This window comes from Camelus ferus, chromosome X (genome assembly GCF_009834535.1).
Source record: "Camelus ferus isolate YT-003-E chromosome X, BCGSAC_Cfer_1.0, whole genome shotgun sequence".
Taxonomy (NCBI): domain Eukaryota; kingdom Metazoa; phylum Chordata; class Mammalia; order Artiodactyla; family Camelidae; genus Camelus; species Camelus ferus.
In genome coordinates, this window is record NC_045732.1 from 91,152,055 (window position 1) to 91,175,051 (window position 22,997).

The following is a 22,997-nucleotide window of genomic DNA, read 5'->3' on the forward strand; positions in this document are numbered from 1 at the left end:
GAACAATTATCTGACAATAAATTGGACAACTTAGAAGAAATGGACAAGCTTCTAGAAACATATAGTCCACCAAAACTGAATCAAAAATAACTATATCATTTGAACAGACTGATCACTAGAAGTGAAATAGAATCAGCAATAAACAGCCTCCCTGAAAACAAAAGTCCAAGGCCAGAAGGCTTCACTAGGGAATTCTACCAAACATACAAAGAACTCATACCAATACTTCTCTAACTCTTTCAAAAGATTGAAGAGGAAGGAATACTCCCAAACTCATTCTATCAAGCCACCATTACCCTGATACCAAAACCAGACAGACACTACCAAAAAACAAAATTACAGACCAATATCATTGATGAACATAGATGCAAAAATCCTCAAGAAAACACTAGCAAACAGAATCCAACAGCACATTATAAAGATCATATACCATAATCAAATTGGACTCATCCTAGGGACACAAGGATGGCTCAACATATGCAAATCAATCAACATCCATTTATTATAAAAAACTCTTACCAAAGTGGGTATAGAGGGAGTATATCTCAACATAATAAAAGCTATTTATGACAAACCTACAGCCAGCATAATACTCAATGGTGAAAAACTGAAAGTCTTCCCACTAAAATTTGGAGCAAAACAAGGATTCTCACTCTCACCACTTCTATTCAACATAGTTTTGGAAGTCCTAGCCACAGCAATCAGGCAAAAAAAGAAATAAAAGTGATCCAAATTGGAAGAGAAGAGGTAAAATTGTCATTATATGCAGGTGACATGATACTATATATAGAAAGCCCTAAAAGCTCCACACAAAAATACTAGAGCTGGTAAAAGAATTTGGCAAGGTAGCAGGATAAAAGATTAAGATACAAAACCAGTTGCATTTCTTTACACTAACAATGAATTAACAGGAAAAGAAAGTAAAGAAACAATCTCTTTTAAAATTGCATCCAAAACAATACTTAAATATAAATCTGCATAAAGAAGTGAAAGACTTATACATGGAGAACTACAAAACATTGATTAAGGAAATTAAAGATGACTTACAAAAAAGGAAAGTTATCCCATGCTCTTGGATTGGAAGGATCAATATTGTTAAAATGGTCATACTGCCCAAGGCAATCTACAGATTTAATATGATTCCTATCAAATTACCCAGGACGTTTTTCACAGAAAAAGAACAAATAATCCTTAAATTTATATGGAATCACAAAAGACCCAAAATTGCCAAAGCAATATTGAAGAAAAAGAACAAAGCTGGAGAATAGCCCTTGCAGACTTCAGGCAATACTGCAGAGTTGCAGTAATCAAAACAGCGTGTTATTGGCATAAAAACAAACATATGAATCAATGGAATAGAATAGAGAGCCTAGAAATAAACCCTCAAACTTTTGGTCAGTTGGTCTTCAACAAAGGAGGCAAGAATATACAATGGAGAAAAGGCATTCTCTTCAGCAAGCGGTGTTGGGAAAACTGGATAGCAGCGTGTAAATAAATGAAGTTAGAACACTCCTTCATACATACACAAAAATAAACTCAAAATGGCTTAAAGAAAAGACATGATAAATCTCCTAGAAGAAAACACAGGCAAAACATTCTCTGACATAAATCTTAGCAATGTTCTCCTAGGGCAGTCTAACCAGGCAATAGAAATAAAAGCAAAAATAAACAAGTGAGACCTAATGAAACTTACAAGCTTCTGCACAGCAAAGGAAACCAGAAGTAAAACAAGAAGAAAACCTACGGAATGGGAGAAAATTTTTACAAGTGAAACCGACAAAGGCTTGATCTCCAGAATATATAAGCAGCTCATATGACTCAATAAGAAAAAAATAAACAACCCAATCCAAAAATGGGCAGAAGACCTAAACAAGCAATTCTCCAAGGAAGACATACAAATGATCAAAAAGCACATGAAAAAATGCTCAATATCACTAATTATCAGAGAAATGCAAATCAAAACTACAATGAGGTATCACCTCACACCAGTCAGAATGGCCGTCATTCAAAAATCCACAAATGACAAATGCTGGAAAGGCTGTGGAGAAAGGGGAACCCTCCTACACTGCTGGTGGGAATGCAGTTTGCTGCAGCCACTATGGAAAACAGTGTGGAGATTCCTCAAAAGACTAGGAATAGACTTACCATATGACCCAGGAATCCCACTCCTGGGCTTGTATCCAGAAGGAAATCTACTTCAGGATGACACCTGCACCCCAATGTTCATAGCAGCACTATTTACAATAGCCAAAACATGGAAACAGCCTAAATGTCCATCAACAGGTGATTGGATAAAGAAGAAGTGGTATATTTATGCAATGGAATACTACTCAGCCATAAAAACCGACAACATAATGCCATTTGCAGCAACATGGATGCTCCTGGAGAATGTCATTCTAAGTGAAGTAAGCCAGAAACAGAAAGAAAAATACCATATGAGATCGCTCATATGTGGAATCTAAAAAACAAAAACAAAAACAAACAAACAGACAAAAACAAAGCGTAAATACAGGACAGAAATAGACTCACAGACAGAGAATACAGACTTGTGGTTGCCAGGGGGGTGGGGGGTGGGAAGAGATAGACTGGGATTTCAAAATTGTAGAATAGATAAACAAGATTACACTGTATAGCACAGGGAAATATACACAAAATGTTATGATAACTCACAGAGAAAAAAATGTGACAATGAGTGTGTATATGTCCATGAATGACTGAAAAATTGTGCTGAACACTGGAATTTGACACAACATTGTAAAATGATTATAAATCAATAAAAAATGTTAAAAAATAAAACAAGTGGGGCCTAATTAAACTTATAAGCTTCTGCACAGCAAGGGAAACCATAAGAAAAACAAAATGAAAACTTACAAATGGGAGAGAATATTTGCAAATGATATGAGTGACAAATAATAACAACAAAAAAACCACAATCCAAAAACTGGCAGAAGACCTAAACAAGTAATTCTCCAATGAAGACACAAATGACCAATAGGCACATGAGAAAATGCTCAATATCACTAATTATCAGAGAAATGCAAATCAATGAGGCATCATCTCACACCATTCAGAATGGCCATCATTCAAAAGTCCACAAACAATAGATGCTGGAGAGGGTGTGGAGAAAAAGGAACCCTCCTACCTTGTTGGTGGGAAGGTAGTTTGGTGCAGCTGTTACAGAAAACAGTATGGAGAATCATCAAAAGACTAAAAACAGACTTACCGTATGATTCAGCAGTCCCACTCCTGGGCATATATCTGGAGGAAACTCTAATTATAAAAGATACATGCACCCCAATATTCATAGCAGCATTATATACAAAAGCCAAGACATGGAAACAACCTAAATGTCCACCTTCAGATGACTGGATAAAGAAGCTGTGGTATATTAATACAATGGAATACTACTCAGCCATAACAAAGAATAAAATAATGCCATTTGCAGCAACATGGATGGACTTGGAGAATGTCATTCTAAGTGAAGTAAGCCAGAAAGAGAAAGAAAAATACTATATGGTATTACTCATATGTAGAATCTAAAATAGAAAGAAAAAAGAATACATTAATGAACTTATCTACAAAACAGAAACAGACTCACAGACATAGAGAACAAACTTATGGTTACTGGGGGGAAGGGAGTGGGAAGGAATAAACTGGTTATTTGTGATTTGCAAATATTAACTACTATATATGATAGTACTATATATGATGGATAAACAACGTTTCTTCTGTATAGCACAGGGAACTATATTCAATATCTTGTTGTAACCTATAATGAAAAAGAATATGAAAAAGAATATATGTATGACTGAAATATTATGCTGTACACCAGAAATTGACACCTTGTAAACAGACTATACTTCAATTTTTTAAAAAAGTCATTCATTGTCAACTAAATTTAGAAAGGTGTCTACATCATTGAAATCATGTTTCTATAGGGCATTTGGGGAAAGATTTCCAGATTAATAGTTAATGGTAGTAGTAATGGTAGTGGTAGCAGCAGCAGCAGCTACCATTCATTGAGCGCCTACCATGTACCAGGCCTACTGGTCTGTAAGTTTCACTTGCATCACTCCCGGAAGCCCTGTGCAATTACTTCTGTTTTCGTTGTTGTTGTTTCATTCTACAAACGGGGAAACGGGACCTCAGAGAGTTTACTTCATTTTCTTTAGGACGCAGCTATTGAATAATGGAACCAGACTGAAATCCAAATTTGTATGTCTCTGAAGCCTGGACTTTTATCCCAAGCTGGACTTTGAAGGCTTCCCAAGTTACTTAACCCCCTCTGAGATTTGAAATAATGGATGCTCAAGGCTCACAGGCACATAGTAGGCGTTTAAGTCCTGGTGGTGGTGTTTATGCATAAGTGGGGTATTAAATGAGCAGAGGAAGATCTGAGATCCCTTTAAAGGCATCGGGGAACTGGCGAGGAGGGATCTACAGCTTTGGCAGTCTTAAGAGCTGGCCCTCTCCCCTCCAGAGTACAATGACACAATGAAGCTCTTAGCGACAGGCGAGGGGGCAGGGGCCTGAATTTGGCTCCAGCAACCTCTGCAGGGAATCCAGAGAGAGGCGGGAGCTGGGAGGGGCGTGGAAATCCCGGTGGTCAGAGGACTGCCGGTGTCAGGGAGTTTGTGTAGGTGGGCTCCCAGAGGCGAGCGGAGGGAGGGGAGGAGGTTGGAGCCGCCTCGCTGGCGGAGGAGAGAAGGAGGCGGGGCCCTGAGCCTGAGAGGCTGTCCTTAGACTGCTTTTCCCGTGCCGGGCAGTTTGCTGCATCTGGAGGAGCTCACTGGAGAATCTCCAACAGCGAGCGGGCCTTCAACTACCGTAAGTACCTGCAAATGAGCGCATAGTCCAGTGGCTGAAGATTAAATACTGCCCATCAGCTCCTAAATCAAACCCCGAAATAATCTCCCTGCTGTAATTAATTGCCGTAAATCTAAATGCTCCCCAGTCTGTGTCCCCCCACCCCCTTCATCTCTCCCTTTCTCTTTCCCTCCCCGGAACCTAGCTATGCCTCGCTGAGAATCTCCGGGCACTGTAAATATCTTCCCCTTTCCTTCTCAGTCTTCCCTCCAAACCTTTAGCGGAGCATGTACCCGGCACCCTGCCGAGCCAAACCCTTTTGATTCCCAGAGACCTCAAAGCTATGCAGGGGGCGAGCCATTAGACATTTCGGGTATGTCACCCTCTAAAGCACTGCAGCACTGCCTAAGGGTGGGGAAAGTGCTCGGGGTGGAGTAGAAGGGAAGGGTGAAAAGGCTAGACTGCCGAAGTTGGGGGAGTGGGTGTGTGTGGGGAGGGTGACAGGCCAAAATGGGCGTGGCCAATTAACCTGAAGCTTGCAGCTGCTTCCAAAAGAAGATTCATCGTTTTCGCTGGATAGAAATGATAGCGTTTCCTTAGTAGGTTGGAGAGGGAGCAGCCATCAGCTTGCCTTATTCCACTCAAGCCCCCAGAAAATGAAACCCTGGTGTATGGGACCAAGTGGCGGGGCTGGAATCTCAGATGGCATTCCCGGGCAGAATCCCAGGTTCAACCATTCCCTTGGCAGTAAAATCTAAGTTCCCCCAATAAATTCTGGCTCAAGGCCTCAGGGGAAAAAAGCAACAGGGTGGCACCCAAGCCTGGGCCTGGGCCTGACTGTGAGAGGAGTAGGGGCAAGGGGCTGTAGGAGCTGAGATGGAAAGAGCATCTTTGGGGTCCTATACCAGATGAACGCTGCCTTTGGGAGGAAAAATAGCCACTTTTAATGAAATATTCACTATGTGCCTGGCACTGTACATATATTATTCCTGATCCAACTCCACAGCAATGTTAGGTAGATATTATTCCCCAACTTTATAGAGAAGAAAAGTTCAAAGAGGGTAATTTCAGCATCCTTCAATGCAAAGTAAGAAATGCAAAGCAAAATTGTGCTTTCTGGGATCTCTGATTGTTCACCTGCTTACTACAGCCCAGATGTTTGAATCTTCCCCTTTTCCTGCTCCTTCATCTCTCCCAGGGTTAGCAATGGAGCAAGTTAGAGGCTTTGAGACCAGGACCAGTTTGGGGAAGCAGAATCATACCTTCTCTGGGGCTCTGGGAGCCACCTTTATCCTACTCTACTGAGACAGAGTTAAATAGCTGGGGTCAGCTAGACCCTCAGAATCTGAATACAGAGTTGGTAGAGGAGTTAGCCTGAGTTTATGTGGTGGACATACACCTTCCCTTGGCAAAAGGACACTCTGGGTGCAGGGGTTGGGATAGGAGAGGCAGAAAAGCATAAGAGGTCTATTTATGGACATGTAAGGCCTGTGGTCAATAGTGATTTTTGAGAAAATGAGAAGTCCTCCCTGAACTCAAATCTCTTTGCCATATTCCCTGAAATGCAGGCAATTCTTTTTTTTCCTTAGGGGCAATGAACAAAAATGCTTATAAAGCACGGGCAGCCAATAAATCATTTACATTTTATATCGATTAGTTCAAGTAATTTGATTCCCCAACACGTAATTGAGATGGTGGTTTTGAGCTTGGTAGGAGTAAGAGATAAGGGTGAAAGTAATATTGGACTTGAAGCATTCCACAGAAGGGGAGAACCGGGTGGAATGAGATGGGAAAGGTGAGGGAGGGTGAGAAAGGGGGCAAGGGCTGCCTCTGAAACTTTAAATACTGTTTTTAAAGTATAGGCATTGGAGTTAAACATGGATTTGAATTTTGGTTCTGATATTTAATAACTTTTGAATTTGGGCAAATTATATAACCTATATAAGCCTCAGTTTTCTAGTCAGCAAAATGGGGATGGTAGGAACACTTCCTTTGCTAGGTTGTTGGAGGACTCAAACAAAAAATCTATATCTATGTCTATATCTATATCTATCTATATCAATAGATATATATGAGTAAAAGATCTAAAAAAGTGACTCCCTACACCTCCCATCTCCTTCATGCCATGAGGCTTCTGCTGGCCTGGATTAGGTCGTCCTCTGGGCCTCTGAGATCCCAGGGACAAGCAGACATTTCAATAAATCTGACATCATCATCAATACCAGCAAAGACTTTGGGTGGGAGAAGAGAGAAGTGGGGAGAGGGGGCAAAAAAGAGAAGTAGCAGGTAACCCAGCGTGCCTGTGAGGTAGTGGAAGGTAGGGTTGTCAAGTACAATTTAGTGATCCAAACTGAACTTTAAGTAGCAGGACAAGTCCCCTGAGTAAAAACACTTCTGCTTTTAGATCTCACCACCTGTTGAGGGGCAAAGCCCTTCAAGACTCCAGAGGCTCCAGGGCTCTCGACAGGCCAGAGGAGGGGCCACCATGCTGCAGACATTCACTCTCTTGCTCTTTTGCATTCGTGAGTACAAGGAAAGGGTGAGGGGCAAGCACCCCTATGGGTGGGCACCTTGGGGAGGGGGAGAATATTGAGGTTTGAGAGTGAGTGGGGACAATGAGGGGGCTCTTCTTCACCATAACCTCTCTTTTCAGGGCTGAGTCTGGGTATGACACCGATAGGTAAGTGAGTCCTGCCACCTCAGGTACCTTCCTTCCTGAAGGCTGCCAGATATTAGCCTGCCTCCATTGCCCTGGACATAACTGCCTTGAGATCCCAAAAATAATTTCCAGACTGAGCCGTTTAGGAATCAGGGCCCCTCACTTCATGACTTGGTTTCCCACAGAACAGTAAAGAGCTTTATCTCAGATAGAAAGGAAGCAAGATTTGCACTTTATTCCCAACTCACTTGAATTCCCTAAACAGATATGCTGGGGTCCCTATCCTACCCCTACAGAAGCAGACACTCCTGTCCTTAAGGGAAGACAAAAGGAGGAATCTGGGCTGGGGCTAATTTTAAGGGACATCGTGGGGACATGTTATGGGAGGGAGAGGGTTGGACTGCTCACATCTTTGTTATCTTTGGGAACGACAGCAATGATGCAATCTCAACCAGAGCTGTGGATAGAAACCAACTACCTCCAGGCCCCTTGGGAGAACATCACACTTTGGTGCAAAAGCCCCTCTCGGATTTCAAGCAAGTTCCTGCTGCTGAAAGATAAGACACAGATGACCTGGATCCGCCCTTCCCACAAGACCTTTCAAGTTTCATTCCCCATTGGTGCCCTTACTAAATCCAATACAGGTCTTTACAGGTGCTGCTACTGGAAGGAGACAGGCTGGTCAGAGCCCAGTAAAGTTTTAGAGTTGGAGGCACCAGGTAAGAAGATAGAGATAGATAATAAAGAATAAATTCCAGCTCCTGGGATTCAAAGTTGCCTTCACAGAGCAGGGTTTGTTTAAGTCATTCATTTACCTCGAATGCACACATGCATATATGCAGGCATTTCAAAGTTAGTAAATAAGTGCCTGCTCTCTATAGGCAATGCAGAATGGAGACACAGAATCTGGGACAGATCTAAATGGCAGGTTCTCAACATAGGGGAGACCTGAGATGGGGAAAGAAGAGGTGACAAATAAGGACCGTACAGGGAAGGCTCATTTAAATAGAACTCTCTGCTGCTCCCTGAGCAGCCCTATCCTTGCTCTACCTGAATTCCAGTTCGTTCTCTCCTTCCAGGCCAGCTGCCCAAGCCTATCTTCTGGATCCAGGCTGAGACCTCCCCTCTTCCTGGATGTAGTGTTAACATATTCTGTCATGGCTGGCTGCAGGATTTGGTATTCATGCTCTTCAAAGAGGGATATGCCGAACCCATGGATTACCAAGTCCCAACTGGGACAGTGGCCATATTCTCCATTGCCAACATGACACCTGAGAGTGAAGGGGTTTACATCTGCCGCACTCATATCCAGATGCTCCCCACCCTGTGGTCAGAGCCCAGCAACCCCCTGAAGCTGATTGTGGCAGGTGGGTGTGGCTATGGCTGCTGGGGTCTGATGATTGTTGTCCCCGGGATCATGGTTGGATAAACCAAGATTTCTGATTTTACTTTCCTTGGCCAGTTCCCTGAAAGGCCCATGAGCTAGAGTCATTTGACATTTTACTGAGATGCAGATTAGAATCACACATGCTATGAGGCAGATATCTGGGAGCCAATCACTTGGCTATGAGTGAGCCCAGCCAAATATCTAGCAGCTTCAGCTCATCCCAGCTTTGTTGTTCTCTATTTGTTGAATATCATGCATTCATTCATTCATTTGGCTAATATTTATTGAGCACTTAATATGTGCCAGGCACTGCCACTGCAGTCTTGTGAACTGAATTTTAAAATGCAAACGTATTTTTATTCTATTTGTGATTTTAATTTTTAAGTGTGGAAAATAGAATGAATTGCTCATGCTGGTGATAAAAATTAACAAGAAATGACAAAGAAAGTAATAGATTATATTTTAGAAATGGCTTTATAAATTAGTTTAGTTCTGTGTATATAGATCCAGTAAGGCAATACCAAGCTTTAAACACAGAAGAAGGCTCCCCAAAATATCCAAATGCTAGACATACACCCCACAGCCACCTCTCCCACCCCATGGCCTGGGTGCTTCTAGGCAGAATTGGCCACATTTGCTTTAGTTCCTTCATCAAGATAAATAGGCTTGGGAAAAGTTGTGGTGCTACAGAAAGTACCTTGGACTTAGAAGCAGTGATCCTAGTTTCTAGTTCCACCTCTGATACCGCCTCCCTGGGTGATATTGAGCAAGTCACTTCACCTCTGTGCTTCGGTTTCCCCTACTCTAAAATGGGATAATAGTATCTATCCAATCTACTGTATGATACCTCTCTGTGCCTCAGTTTCATGATTTGCAAAATTGATTTAATAATAATGCCTACCTCACAGGGTTGTTGTGAGGATTTGCCTAAATATAATATATGTACAGTGCCTGGCATATAAGTTCTCAATAAATGGTAGATATTGATTTTATTAGTATAGCTCTTTATTGAGGATCAAAGAAAAAAAGACTGTTTGAACTGCGTGTTATGGATGTTGTATGAATGTCTGTCCAGTGTAGATTCCACTCACGCACACTTCCGTAGTTTCCTGTTTGCTGGTGTCCCTGACTAGGCCATGAACTTTTGGCTGACAGGTACTGCGTCTGTCTTCTTTACTCATATATCTGTAGACCTACATGATTCCTGACACATTCTAAATTATTAATGAGCATATGATAGAGCTGATCCTTCCAATAATGGATAGGTGGGCCTACCTGGGATTGGGTTAAGTAAGAAGGAGTGATATGGGACTGAAGTTTGCCCTCTGTTTTGTAGTATAGTCTATTTGGAGAAACAATACATGGAAGTGAAAGTATGGCCCCCTTAACAGAGATTTCTTTGGATTGCAGACTTGCTGGCCAATCCCTCCTTATTGGCTTCTTCCAGTCTCCTGTGGGAATTAGGGTATTCTTTGAAATTAGTGTGTTTAAAAATCATTCTTAATATTGCATCAGAATTTATGCTTTATGAAGATGGAATCAAAGTCATTTTCAGAAGTTTGATTTCTTGAGTGGTTAGAAGAACTACATTTGGCATTTCAAGTACCTAAAGATACTGGGAATTACAGAAGTAGATATTCCACTGAGATACACCTCTACACATAGTTAGAACTCAATGAAGCTGATAAAGTCAGGTGAGAGGGAAGGGACATAAGTGGACTTACCCTGGATTACCTCCAAGAAGAAGCAGAGATTCAGGGAAAAGAGAGAGTGCTGAGGGTAAACTTCAGCTACCACTTCCTGTCTAAAGAAACTAGGAAAATAAAACCAGAATATAAGGAAGAATCATCCTACCTCTAACCTAGGGTTTCTTCCCTTTCTAGGACTCTATCCCAAACCGACTCTGACAGCTTATCCTGGGCCGATCATGGCACCAGGAGAAAGCCTGAATCTCAGGTGTGAAGGGCCAATCTATGGAATGACCTTTGCTTTAATAAGGCTTGAAGACTTGGAGAAGTCCTTTTACCGCAAGAGGCCAATAAAAAATGAGGCATATTTCTTCTTCCGGGCTTTGAAAATCCACGATGCTGGACATTACCTCTGTTTTTACTATGATGGGTCATACAGAGGTTCACTCCTTAGTGATATCCTGAAAATCTGGGTAACCGGTAAGAGAGGGGGTGCCGTGGGACCTATGTTAGAGGTTAGGGGTATACAATCCCTCTGGGCCCCCTAGAAAACCTAACCACACAGCTAGGGCTACTGGTGGAGGAGGGAGCAGAATTTGTTATTATTGGGCTTAGGATGGGATCTGCCAAGGGTGGACTAGAGAAAGAAGAAAAGAATCCTAAAGTAGTGGGAGGGGAAAGTCAAAATGTTAGCCCTTTATACTTTGGGTCTTGTCCTAGACACTTTCCCCAAGACCTGGCTACTTGCTCAGCCCAGTCCTGTGGTCCAAATTGGTCAGAACGTGAGTCTGTGGTGTCGAGGACTGGTGGACGGAGTGGGGCTTGCACTCCATAAGAAAGGTGAAGACAAACCACTTCAGCTCTTGGATATCACCAGCATCGATGATGATGAGTCATTCTTCCTCAACAATGTGACCTATAGTGATGCTGGCATCTACAGGTGCCACTACCTCCTCTCCTGGAAGACCTCCATCAGGATGACATCACACAACACCGTGGAGCTTGTGGTTGTAGGCAAGTGTTAACAATTATTGTTTGTTTTTATCATCATTACAGTGTTATAAGAAGGAGCTGGTAGCCCTGTATCCTCTTGGATTTATGAGCCGAGGAAAAACACACTAGGAAGGTGGTGTAGAGTTTTCCCCAAAAACTTTAGGTACGTTTCTCCCAGGATTGTTACTCAAGTCTTACCCCTCGGCATGGACAAGCCCCACTGTGACCCCTAGAAAAGTTATTTTCCTTAAGGCCAGGGCACACTTACAGGTATGGATGTTTCTGGTTGAAGGTAGGAACCCAGGAATCTTTAGAGAATCAAGGAGTGGACCAAGTGGTTCTGATACATAGTCAAATTTTGAAGCCACTGACCTAGTGGAAGTGGAAAGAAAGAGAAGACCAAATAGAGAACATTTGTTGAAGGAGGTGGTACTGAATTCAGGGTCACTTATTCTAACTGTGGCCTCTGGATTGATTGCAGATAAGCCCCCCAAACCCTCCCTGTCAGCCTGGCCCAGCACCATGTTCAAGCTAGGAAAGGTGATCACCCTTCAGTGCCGAGTTCCTCATCCAGTACTTGAATTTTGTCTGAAATGGGAAGAAAGAGCAACATCCCAAAAATTCTCAGTGGACGGAAACTTCATCATCAGTAATGTTGAAGGGAAAGGCACAGGGACCTATAGTTGCAGCTATCGCATAGAGGAACAGCCTAACACCTGGTCACATTGCAGTGAGCCTCTGAAGCTGATGGGTCCAGCAGGTGAGTGGACAACGCTTTGTATGGATGCTCCCTCCACTGCTTTGGCCATGATACCCCTTGGATCCCAGAGCAATGCCTAGAAGGATATGAAAAGGGGAGTTGAGGGCTTGTAAGTCAGGGCCCTTGAGTTTGGGCATCCCTCCCCTGGAATGATCGCACAATCACTCAAAGGCAGTGAACAGGATACTTTCAAGGACCCCATCCTTCATGAAAGCATCCCATCTTTCATGAAAAAGAAGGCCACTTTTGTCCCAACTTCCCTTCACTTGCAGTAACCAGGCTCCCCTCCCTATAAATGTGTTTACCTGCCCCTGTCCCCATCAGGGTCCCTGCTTCTGGTTTTCTCTGGCCACAGGCTTTCTCACCTGGAATTACATTCTGAATGAAGCTATCAGGTTATCCCTAATCATCCAGCTTGTTGCCTTGCTGTTGGTAGTGCTGTGGATAAGGTGGAAGTGTCGGAGACTCAGAATCAGGTAACTGTCTTGTCCCAACCCCGTTCCTCAAACTAGCTGAGTTCAGGCTCCCCAGAGATTCAGGCATGGGTTATGTTCCAGTTGAGACAGGCCAAAGGGGCACACCCTTTATATCCTCCACCTTCTGGGCTTAAGAGACAAGACTTTCTTATTCCAGCTATTTCACTTTCACCTCACAGAGGAGTCAGCACCCAAGCCAGAGGGTGGAGAAATGTATAATTCTGATGCTGGAGAAATAGTCAGAACCTCATTCACTGATTCCCCCAGGAGAATGCCTAAATCTCCCTTCCAAGCCACCCTGCCTCTCAGAGATGATTGATATCTTCCACATTAACTTGGTCTGAACTTTTTATTTGTAAGAAACCATGCTGTCCTGTCTCCCAGGATGTTATCCAACTCCCATCCCAACATCCCCCACTACCCTTAGTTCTCAAGGACTAGAGAGCCTTGTGGTCCATCCTAGTTGCCACAGAAACTAGTCTCTCTGCCACTCTGGCCCCCAACCACTATGGAGACCATTCTGAGAATATAGCTTTAACCTGGGTGGGCATTTGATGAGAGAATGGATTGGGCCAGGGAATCATACTTCTTTCTCTGACCCATAAAATGGCAAGCCCAACAGGTTCTCCTGCTATTTACTTTTATCTTTGGGTGCCCCCTGGATCATCTCCTTCTCTCCCTGGTCCCTGTGGCCTTGTTCTCAGGCTATTCTGCTTAAAAATGAGGAGAGAGATGACAACTCCTAGCTTGGTGGGGGCCTCTGCTCCTGAATGCCTTGCTTACTTTCCCCCACCATCTGATCCTGGCTGTACCCCTCCCCCACCATGATCATAGGCCTTTATGTGTCTGGGAGTATTCAATACACAATGGATGATGACTATGATTGTGTGTGTCTGTGTTTTCCACTGAGATCTGAGGGACAGAGTGCTTGGGTAATGAGAAGGGAGCCACCTAAACTTTTTGCAAAACCACTACCTTTTGAGCTTTCAAAAAGTTTCAGTGGGGGTCAATTTCTACTTCTCCTCAGAATCTACCCTGAGTTCCACATACAGAGGGGTAACCTTCAAGCCAGAGGTTAGGAAAAAAATGTAGCTTCAAGTGCCACACCTCAGTCCAGGACCACTGCATCAAACAATGTGTTCAGAAACCAGATTTCAGAAGAATGTAGCTTGAAAAGCATGTTTTCCTGGCCAGCAAGGAGGATCAGTATTTTCTAAGTAAAAATTGTCAAATGAATTTGCCTTAATATCATCTAATTCTTCAGGACCCATAACCCAAAGCTGCTGCACATTTCTAGTCATAATCTGGGTGGGGGTAAAGAGATCCCATTCTCTGACAAGCTTAGCTCAGCACTGACAATCCTCTGGTAATTCACTGCTGCTGCCTAGGCAACCCTTCCATAACAAAGGCAGGTGAGGCAGGTCGGTCAGAAGACCAATACTGCCATAATAAAAACTGCTTCCAAACTTAAACTTGATGACTGAGAAACACCCAAGATGTGTCCCTCCACCCCCACACCCACCACACAGAGCTGCTGATTACACTGAGCTCCAGGGGTTCTGAGAGCTGGAGTTACAAAAGCATTTTAACATCTGATATCTCAATTCCAGCAACAGCCTAATCAGGGGCCTTGGGGAGCTGACATTTGATATAGTCTGGGGAGAGGGGTGGGGGCAGGGGGCACACGGGTCATGAAATAGCAAGAGGTTTGTAGGTGTTAAGGCCCTCAAAAAGAAAAGTCATCGATGTCAGGAAAGATTATATCCCATTATCCTGGCCATATCCAATCCCTATTGGGTGCTGAGTAAGCCAATGACATAAATTGCCGCCCCCTTCTCTCCGCCCTCCCCCTAATCCCAGCAACTCCTCTCATCTCTTTTCTGGTCTTACTAGAGAAGCCTGGTTGCTGGGAACAGCTCAAGGGGTCACCATGCTCTTCATAATCACGGCTCTTCTCTGCTGTGGTGAGTACAAGGGGGTGGGGAAGGGGCCTGGGCAGAAGGCCGGGGTGAAGTCCTGTAGGGGAGGGGGCAAAGCCCTGGCAGCAATTTCTTTTGCAGGACTGTGCAGTGGGGTATTGACAGAAGAGACTGGTGAGTTTTTCCTGCTCCAGACTGGGACATTCCTCCCTGGAGATCCGAAATAACTACAGAGTGTCAGTGTCAGTGGCCAGGGAGTGACTGGGTTGGGAGGGGAGGACAGCCAGGAAGGGGCACTTGCTAAAGCTGCTGGCAAAATTCAGTCTCCAACTCTGCTTTTCTGCCTGCAAAATTTCCCCCAACCTTCTGCATTTTTCTGAGGCTCAGCTGAGACATCAGCTTCCCCTTTCCCCAGCACCTGCAGAAGGAAGGAAAGAGTTTGGATTGGGATTTAAAGGGGAGGTAGGCAGTGTGATCTGGGGAGGGGGTTCAAGGGCAAGGAAAGGGGGAAAGGAACGGGGAGGGAGGATGGTTTCATTAACTCTGCTGTTTCTAGAAATAATCATGCCAACCCCTAAGCCTGAGCTGTGGGCAGAGACCAACTTCCCTCTGGCCCCGTGGAAGAACTTAACCCTCTGGTGCAGAAGCCCTTCTGGCTCAACTAAGGAGTTTGTGTTGCTGAAGGACGGGACCGGTTGGATTGCAACTCGCCCGGCCTCAGAGCAGGTCCGGGCCGCCTTCCCCCTTGGCGCCCTGACCCGGAGCCACACCGGGAGTTACCACTGCCATTCCTGGGAGGAGATGGCTGTGTCAGAGCCCAGTGAGGCACTTGAGCTGGTGGGGACAGGTAAGAAAAGGCAGAGGGCCCTCCCGTAGTGATCCCCAGTGCTCCTGGGGACTCCAACACTTTTCCTAGGGGTGGGGAAATGCTCAGAGATCCAGAGCCCAAGGGGCTTCTGCTGCTTGTAGGAGAGGAGGGGCACTGAAATGGGGGAGGGGTGGGGAAGAAAGCAAGAAGAGACTGACCGGAAGGGCCAGAGGCCAGTCCAGGATGGATTTCTATTTTGCTGACAAAGTGACTCTAAGTGTCCCACCTGGGCACTTCCAAACTTCAGACTCCTTTTCCTCCCCATTTTGCCTTGCAGACATCCTCCCCAAACCTGTCATTTCTGCCTCCCCCCCAGTCCGGGGCCAGGAACTGCAAATCCAGTGTAAAGGATGGCTGGCAGGCATGGGGTTTGCTCTGTATAAGGCGGGAGTCCAGGAACCTGTCCAGCAACTTGGTGCTGTTGGGAGAGAAGCCTTCTTTACAATCCAAAGAATGGAGGATAAAGACGAAGGCAATTACAGCTGCCGCACTCATACTGAAAAGCACCCCTTCAAGTGGTCTGAGCCCAGTGAGCCCCTGGAGGTTGTCATAAAAGGTAGAGCTGAAAAGGGTATGTGAGGGAGGAGAGGGGAAGCAAAGCTCTGGGTCAGACACTCTTCTCCCCACAGCAAACTTTGCTGCTGGTCCTAGGAGCCTGTGTCCAATCTTAGAGCCAGGCAGGCGTGGCGCTGGGAGTGCCAGGGCCTCTGGCTGCACGATATTAATAGCCTTAATCGTTATTAATAGCTGGAGTTTGTGGAGGGTGATTTAATTTTTCTAATTATTTTCATATCAATTATCTCATATAGCTATAAAGCAAATTTTCAAAAGGAGGTGGATCAGGGACCATTTCCCCTTCTTGTCCAAAAGGGCAAACTGAGGCTCAGGGAACCAGGAGAGCCACAGGGACAATTCACTCTTTGAACTAGCTTCCAGTGCTTGCCCTGTTGACAGTGAGGATTCAGCTGGAGGAGGTGAGGGGTGGGGTGAGGGGTCAATGTGAAAAGTCCATCCACCAAGCAGTTTTGCCTTGATTTTTAAATGTACCTTCTTCTGAATGAAATGCTATAGAAAACAAATCAGCTTTCTGGAACCAGTATCTGCTATATTAGCTATCTTTCTTTCTTTTCTCTTAATTTGGTTTTGTGTTGTTTCTTTTTTTATTTCTTGCCTTCTAGAAATGTACCCCAAGCCTTTCTTCGAGACATGGGCCAGTCCTGTGGTCACTCCTGGTGCCCGAGTGACTTTCAATTGCTCCACCCCCCACCAGCACATGAGCTTTATTCTTTACAAAGATGGAAGTGAAATAGCATCCAATGACAGGTCTTGGGCGACTCCCGGAGCCAGTGCAGCCCACTTTCTGATCATTTCGGTGGGCATTGGTGATGGAGGGAATTACAGCTGCCGCTATTATGACTTTGCTACCTGGTCTGAGCCCAGCGACCCTGTGGAACTCGTGGTAACAGGTCAGGAGTGGGGAAATGAAGGTGGAGGTGGTACTGATCCTGGGACAGTGGGAGGAAGAGCTCTCAGTGCAAAAGAAAGAAGTGCTCCTTTCAAAGTCATCAAAAAATTGCTTAGGACAGTGCCTGGCACATGGTAAACAGTCCATGTAGGGCAACTGCTTATATTATCAACACAAGAAGAAGAGACAAAGGAAAGGAAAGAAGAAAGTAATTCACTTCTGGGGAAAGAAATGAGGCCGATGTGGGTGTTTCACATGTTGCCCTGCTTCTGAAATCTTTTTGTGGCTTGGCCTTGAGCTTCAGGCCCAATGTCTACTCTTTCTTTAGCTGGCTGTCAGAGATTGGTGGGCTGGATGGCCCTCAGAGAAAGGGCGAAGACCTTGAAATGTCAGCTGCATATTATGCAGCCATTACAAATGATAGTTTTCAAAGGCTGTTCAACGTCATAGAAAAATGTTTACAATATAAAGTGAAAAATATTCAACTACACAACTGTGCATCCACTAGGATCCCAATTATGCAAATAGCTATAGCTACAAGGACATAGGCATTTACAAAAAATACAAGGAAAGGAAATAAAGAAACATGTATAAAGAATGGTTATTGTTGAGTGACAGAATTGTATTTTCTTCATTAGGTTTTTTTTTTGGTATTTTCTAATTTTCTACAATAAACATATATTGTTTCTTATCATAACACTAAAAAAGCAATTTACAGAATGTTGGGGGCAGGCTCCTTTCATTTGTGGTCTCTTTAATTTCAGAATTCTACCCCAAACCCACTCTCTTGGCACAGCCGGGTCCTGTGGTGCTTCCTGGGAAGAATGTCACCCTGCGCTGCCAAGGGGCTTTCCAGGGCATGAGATTTGCCCTCTTGCAGGAGGGAACCCAAGTTCCCTTACAGTTCCAGAGTGCCTCGGGGAACTTGGCTGACTTTCTCCTCCACACTGTTGGAGCAGAGGACTCTGGGAACTACAGCTGTGTCTACTATGAGACCACCATGTCAAACAGGGGATCGCATCTCAGCAAACCTCTTATGATCTGGGTGACTGGTAAGGACAGACAAGACATGGGACTGGGACAGAGACAACTGGAGTAAGGGTTAGGGAGGGTGATCCTTCTTGAAAGGCGAGGCTAGGCCACGTAGGGGAACTGTTGTTTCCAGAAGGAGAAAGATAGAGTTAATTTAGCACATGATAAGTTTCCATACTCAGCATTTTACATCTTTGGTCTCTTCCTAGACACATTCCCCAAGCCGTGGTTGTTTGCTGAGCCCAGTTCTGTGGTTCCCATGGGACAGAATGTTACTCTTTGGTGCCAAGGGCCAGTCCATGGAGTAGGGTACATTCTGCACAAAGAAATAGAAGCTACTTCAATGCAGCTCTGGGGATCCACCAGTAATGATGGGGCATTCCCCATCACCAATATATCTGGTGCTAGCATGGGGCGTTACAGCTGCTGCTACCACCCTGACTGGACCAGCTCTATCAAGATACAGCCTAGCAACACCCTGGAACTCATAGTTACAGGTAAGGGGAAGATGCTCTGGAGTGGATAGGGGAGTGTAGAAAAGAGGGAATACAGTGGGAGATGGTTCATGGGAAACAGTTCTCCAAGAGCTCAAGAAGAGGCAAGCAATAGTCTTTCCTTTTTATTGAACAGAGACTCCAGGGGTGATGAACTAGAAAGTGGCCACCTCTCTATGACCAGGAGTTAATTTCTTCTAGGTTTGCTCCCCAAACCCAACCTATTAGCCCAGCCTGGTCCCATGGTGGCCCCTGGAGAAAACATGACTCTTCAATGTCAAGGGGAACTGCCAGACTCAACATTTGTCCTATTGAAGAAGGGTACTCAAGAACCCTTAAAGCAACAGAGTCCAACTGGGTACAGAGCTGACTTCTGGATGCCAGCAGTGAGGAGTGAAGATTCTGGAATCTATAGCTGTGTTTATTATTTGGATTCTGCTCCTTTTGCAGCTTCTAATCACAGTGACTCCCTGGAGATCTGGGTGACAGGTAAGGTGCTGGAGGCTTTAGTAAGAGTCTAGATTTTGTAGTTTTTTAGTAGTTAGCCCTAAGGAGGTAAAAGGCCGGGCTTAAGGCCACTTCTAACTCTGTATCCCGATTGGTTGCAGATAAGCCCCCTAAACCCTCCCTGTCAGCCTGGCCCAGCACCATGTTCAAGCTAGGAAAGGATATCACCCTTCAGTGCAGAGGTCCCCTTCCAGGTGTGGAATTTGTCCTGGAACATGATGGAGAGGAGGCACCTCAGCAGTTCTCAGAGGATGGAGACTTTGTCATTAACAATGTAGAAGGAAAAGGCATTGGAAACTACAGCTGCAGCTACCGTCTTCAAGCCTACCCTGATATCTGGTCAGAGCCTAGTGATCCTCTGGAGCTGGTGGGGGCAGCAGGTGAGATGATAATCCTTCCATAGACCTGGCTTGACACACCTGGGATCCCAGAGATAGTGCCCATGGAAACAGGCCAAGTAGGAGGTGGGGGTATTTGGAGTCAGAGACTGCAAGCATGGTCATCTTGTCATCTTTCTCCTAGGGATGATGAGGAGGTGGAACTTCAGATTCATTCAAAGATAGTGAGAAGGATACTTTCAAGGCCTCTTCCACCCCCCAAAAGGAGGGCTGCTTCTGCCTCAGCATAAACACTACTTCTGACTACCCCATCTGCAGTCTCAACACATGGTTCCCAAGTGAACCCTCATGGAGGCCAGATGAGTGGGCAACAGGAGATCAAGGGGAATATATATGCACTAATCTCTGTGGCCTTGGTTTCTGCTCTTTCATCATCACAGGGCCTGCTGCTCAGGAGTGCACTGTGGGGAACATTGTCCGAAGTACTCTGATCGTGGTGGTGGTTGTGGCTTTGGGGGTAGTGCTAGCCATAGAGTGGAAGAAGTGGCCTCAGCTCCGAACCAGGTAATTGCCTCATTTCAGTCTTCTTCTGTGAACCCAGGGCTTCTGTGTAAAAACAATAGTCTGAATGTTCTTCTAGCATCTGAGCCCCATAATGCAACCTGTTTTTAGGTTGATGGCTCTGGATCCTTCTTTAGTCATGTCTTTTTCTCTACACAGGGGCTCAGAGACAGATGGAAGAGACCAGACCATAGCCCTTGAAGAGTGTAACCAAGAAGGGGACCCAGGCACCAATACCAACTCTCCCTCATCAATCTCTCAGGGAACCACAGTGGAGCTGCCAGTCCCAATATAATAATCTTCTCCTTTACAAGAACTTTCCTCTCCTCTCTTTTATCCTCAGAGATCTGCAGATCTGACTGGTTTCCCTCGGAGTCCACCCCATCTAATGTTTCTTGGCCACTAATCATCCAAGATGGGTTAAGGGGATTTTAGGAGTTGAGACCTCTACCAGGATGAGATGTTTCTTAAAGAGAGATTCCCCATCCCTGTAACTCCTGACTGTACTGATTTACTGGTGCATGAAACTCTATTAAAAATGTATTCTTCTGAATAAAGAGAGTATTCACTATTTAACTGCAGAAACTATGGCAGTGGTTTTCAATTGGTTTGTTGTCCACTTAACACTTAGCAAAATGGTGTTTGGGAGCTGACCTCCATGACAGAATAAGAGAGCACAGAGCTGCTACTACAGAGAAAGGAGCTCAAGGTTGGGGTCAGGGAGGGAGGAATATTCCAAAATAGTACTTTCCGATTTGGTTTGAGACATGGTCACTGAACAGAATGTCCTATTGTCCTTCCATCTCATTATTGAATGAATGAATGGGTGAATGAATGAATGAATGGCAATGTTCTCTCCAAGTTGAGCCTGAGGGGTGCAAACACCCCTTGTTACATCCTTTTCACCAGGTTACTTCTAGATGTATAGTATACTTGCTTTCAAAAGTTAAGATTAGTCCACTGCAGAACTTTGAAATTGGCAGAGTGTGCCTTGTGGCCCTTACCTAACAATCACAGGTGTACATTAATTCACACTTAAGTGTGAACAATTGATAAAGTTGAATACTTTGCCCCTCTCTCAAGAAAGCCCCATTTTCCCAAAGGAATGGGCCTCTTGTGGTGGGATATCGGAGCCTGAGTAAGCAGTTGAGGTGGTTGGTTTGGGGCAGGTGATCTCCCAGTGTCCTGTCCCAGTGTCCCCTCCCAGGACTCCAAATGAAGGTTGGCTCACATTCAGAGCCCCTGGTCTTTCTCCTTGGATCAGCATGCCGCTTGCCACATGAGTGGGAATCCAGTACACATTAGGAGGGTTGAGTTGGGGAAGGGGGCTTACCTAATTCCTTAAACTTGTTCAGGACTTCAGAAGAAATGACCTACTGGTCCTAAAGGAGGTCATGACCCCTTCAAATCTCACCCTAAAGTTCCTTACTTCCCAACACTGTTTAATTCTAACACTGTTCAATAGAGCAATGCACAAGGGTGCTGCACACAGTGAGTTATTTATCTAAATAAAGTTTAGAAAGCAACTCTTATTTTCTTACATTAGGAAGCTTATTTACCCAGCAACTTAATGGAAAAAAAATGCATCACATTTCCCTTAATCCTTACAGAATGAAACACTCTGAGTACTATAGACTAATTTGCATTAATCTCTTTGGAATGTAGAAGTACAAAGTCTCACTCTGATTTCTATTTGATGAGATTCTATTAGTCGCTTATACTAATTTCTTATAGTGTTTCTAAAAATTGCATTCCAAAAGTGCTTTTACATTTGAATTTAGGAAAATCTAATTGTTGCTTTCTACTGAGCACCACTTACTGCCTTCAAACTCTCCATCCCTAACCCTCAATCAAACCGTACATTCTGAAAACTGGAGGGAGGCCCATTCTTGGTCCTTGGTTTTAGGATAGAAGTCCTTTGATCAGGTCTAATTTTGTTTTCCAATCATTGGGTGCTCCAAGGTGTATTGTCAAGGCTAGTGATAGGGCTGTGCAAGTTAGCAAGTGATCGCTTGATTACTTTAGCTGTTCACCAAGGGAAAGAGAGATGGGAAGAAAAGAGCAGAGGATCAAGGACTGAAATTTAGAGAAGATTCTGAGTTAGAAAAGCAGTTAGAAGATGAGGCAGAAATGACAGAAAAAGACTCTTGTGAAATCCAGACATTGAACCTGGGATCTCCAGTATCAAAAGGATTCAAACAGAGATACCTATGCAATCAGAGAAAATTTTGATAAACCTTTCAATGAGAAACAAAAAGTAAGAAATATTGTGATGTTAGACTGTTAGTTGGTTTTCTAGGAAAATGCACATATACAATTCTTTCACTTAGAGAACCAAGTTCTACATGATTTAGAAGGTAAAAAAGTAGTTGTCAATTAACTGTGAAATAAAGATAAAGAGTGGCTTTGGTATTTAACTTTCCTGTTCCCTGTCAGAGCTATTTCAATGAATTAAATATCTATTTATAATGCAGAAGTCATCACAAACTATCTCAATGAATTAAATATCCATTTATAATGCAAACATAGCTTGTTGCTGACAATGCTCCACATGGTATGTTTTTTTTCAACCTGGTTGCCATGGCAACCAGTCCCTTTACCCCTGGCTGGCCTCTAATCAGCGCAGCATCAGGTAATTTCTGGGAAATGGAATCTCAATTAGGGTGGAATGGACCTTTGAGAGGAGAATTTGTCTCTGGGACTTCAGAAACAAAGGCCAAAGATCCTCTCCCCAGTTCTAAAAAGCGGATGTAAATTACCCTACATCCATGGGCTCACACATCTTTGGACTCAGCATCTCAGGGTTACAAAGATTGCCAACGTGGTGTGGTCCAATCTCCAACCCAGTATAGACTATCCTTTATAGCAAAGCTGATAGGTAGGTACAGCCTTTTTCTATTCACCTCCAGGGATGGGGAACTCACCACTCCAGGAGACAACCTGTGAATTTCAAATTGTTTGATTGATCTCATATTTGCCTGTGTATATTTTCTTCATACTCACTGGCTCTAGCTCTGACTCAAGTTGCAAACCAGATGAAATCT

General features: G+C 44.3%; 1 protein-coding gene across 1 annotated transcript in view; it reads left to right on the top strand.

Moving 5' to 3' along the window:
- Window positions 1-20,475, top strand: part of IGSF1 (immunoglobulin superfamily member 1) — an 82,355-nt gene extending 61,880 nt beyond the window's left edge. Inside the window, exons 3-23 of the mRNA XM_032474722.1 lie at window positions 4,558-4,640; window positions 4,767-4,827; window positions 7,211-7,328; window positions 7,460-7,486; window positions 7,900-8,184; window positions 8,545-8,832; window positions 10,736-11,020; window positions 11,261-11,554; window positions 12,015-12,293; window positions 12,649-12,769; window positions 14,663-14,733; window positions 14,830-14,862; window positions 15,245-15,535; window positions 15,834-16,112; window positions 16,735-17,022; window positions 17,786-18,073; window positions 18,263-18,550; window positions 18,749-19,036; window positions 19,156-19,434; window positions 19,833-19,956; window positions 20,113-20,475. Coding sequence (XP_032330613.1) covers window positions 4,558-4,640; window positions 4,767-4,827; window positions 7,211-7,328; window positions 7,460-7,486; window positions 7,900-8,184; window positions 8,545-8,832; window positions 10,736-11,020; window positions 11,261-11,554; window positions 12,015-12,293; window positions 12,649-12,769; window positions 14,663-14,733; window positions 14,830-14,862; window positions 15,245-15,535; window positions 15,834-16,112; window positions 16,735-17,022; window positions 17,786-18,073; window positions 18,263-18,550; window positions 18,749-19,036; window positions 19,156-19,434; window positions 19,833-19,956; window positions 20,113-20,248 — 4,206 coding nt within the window. The 3' untranslated portion in view covers window positions 20,249-20,475. The remainder of the gene's footprint in view (window positions 1-4,557; window positions 4,641-4,766; window positions 4,828-7,210; window positions 7,329-7,459; window positions 7,487-7,899; window positions 8,185-8,544; window positions 8,833-10,735; window positions 11,021-11,260; window positions 11,555-12,014; window positions 12,294-12,648; window positions 12,770-14,662; window positions 14,734-14,829; window positions 14,863-15,244; window positions 15,536-15,833; window positions 16,113-16,734; window positions 17,023-17,785; window positions 18,074-18,262; window positions 18,551-18,748; window positions 19,037-19,155; window positions 19,435-19,832; window positions 19,957-20,112) is intronic.
- The last annotated feature ends 2,522 nt before the right edge of the window (window positions 20,476-22,997 follow it).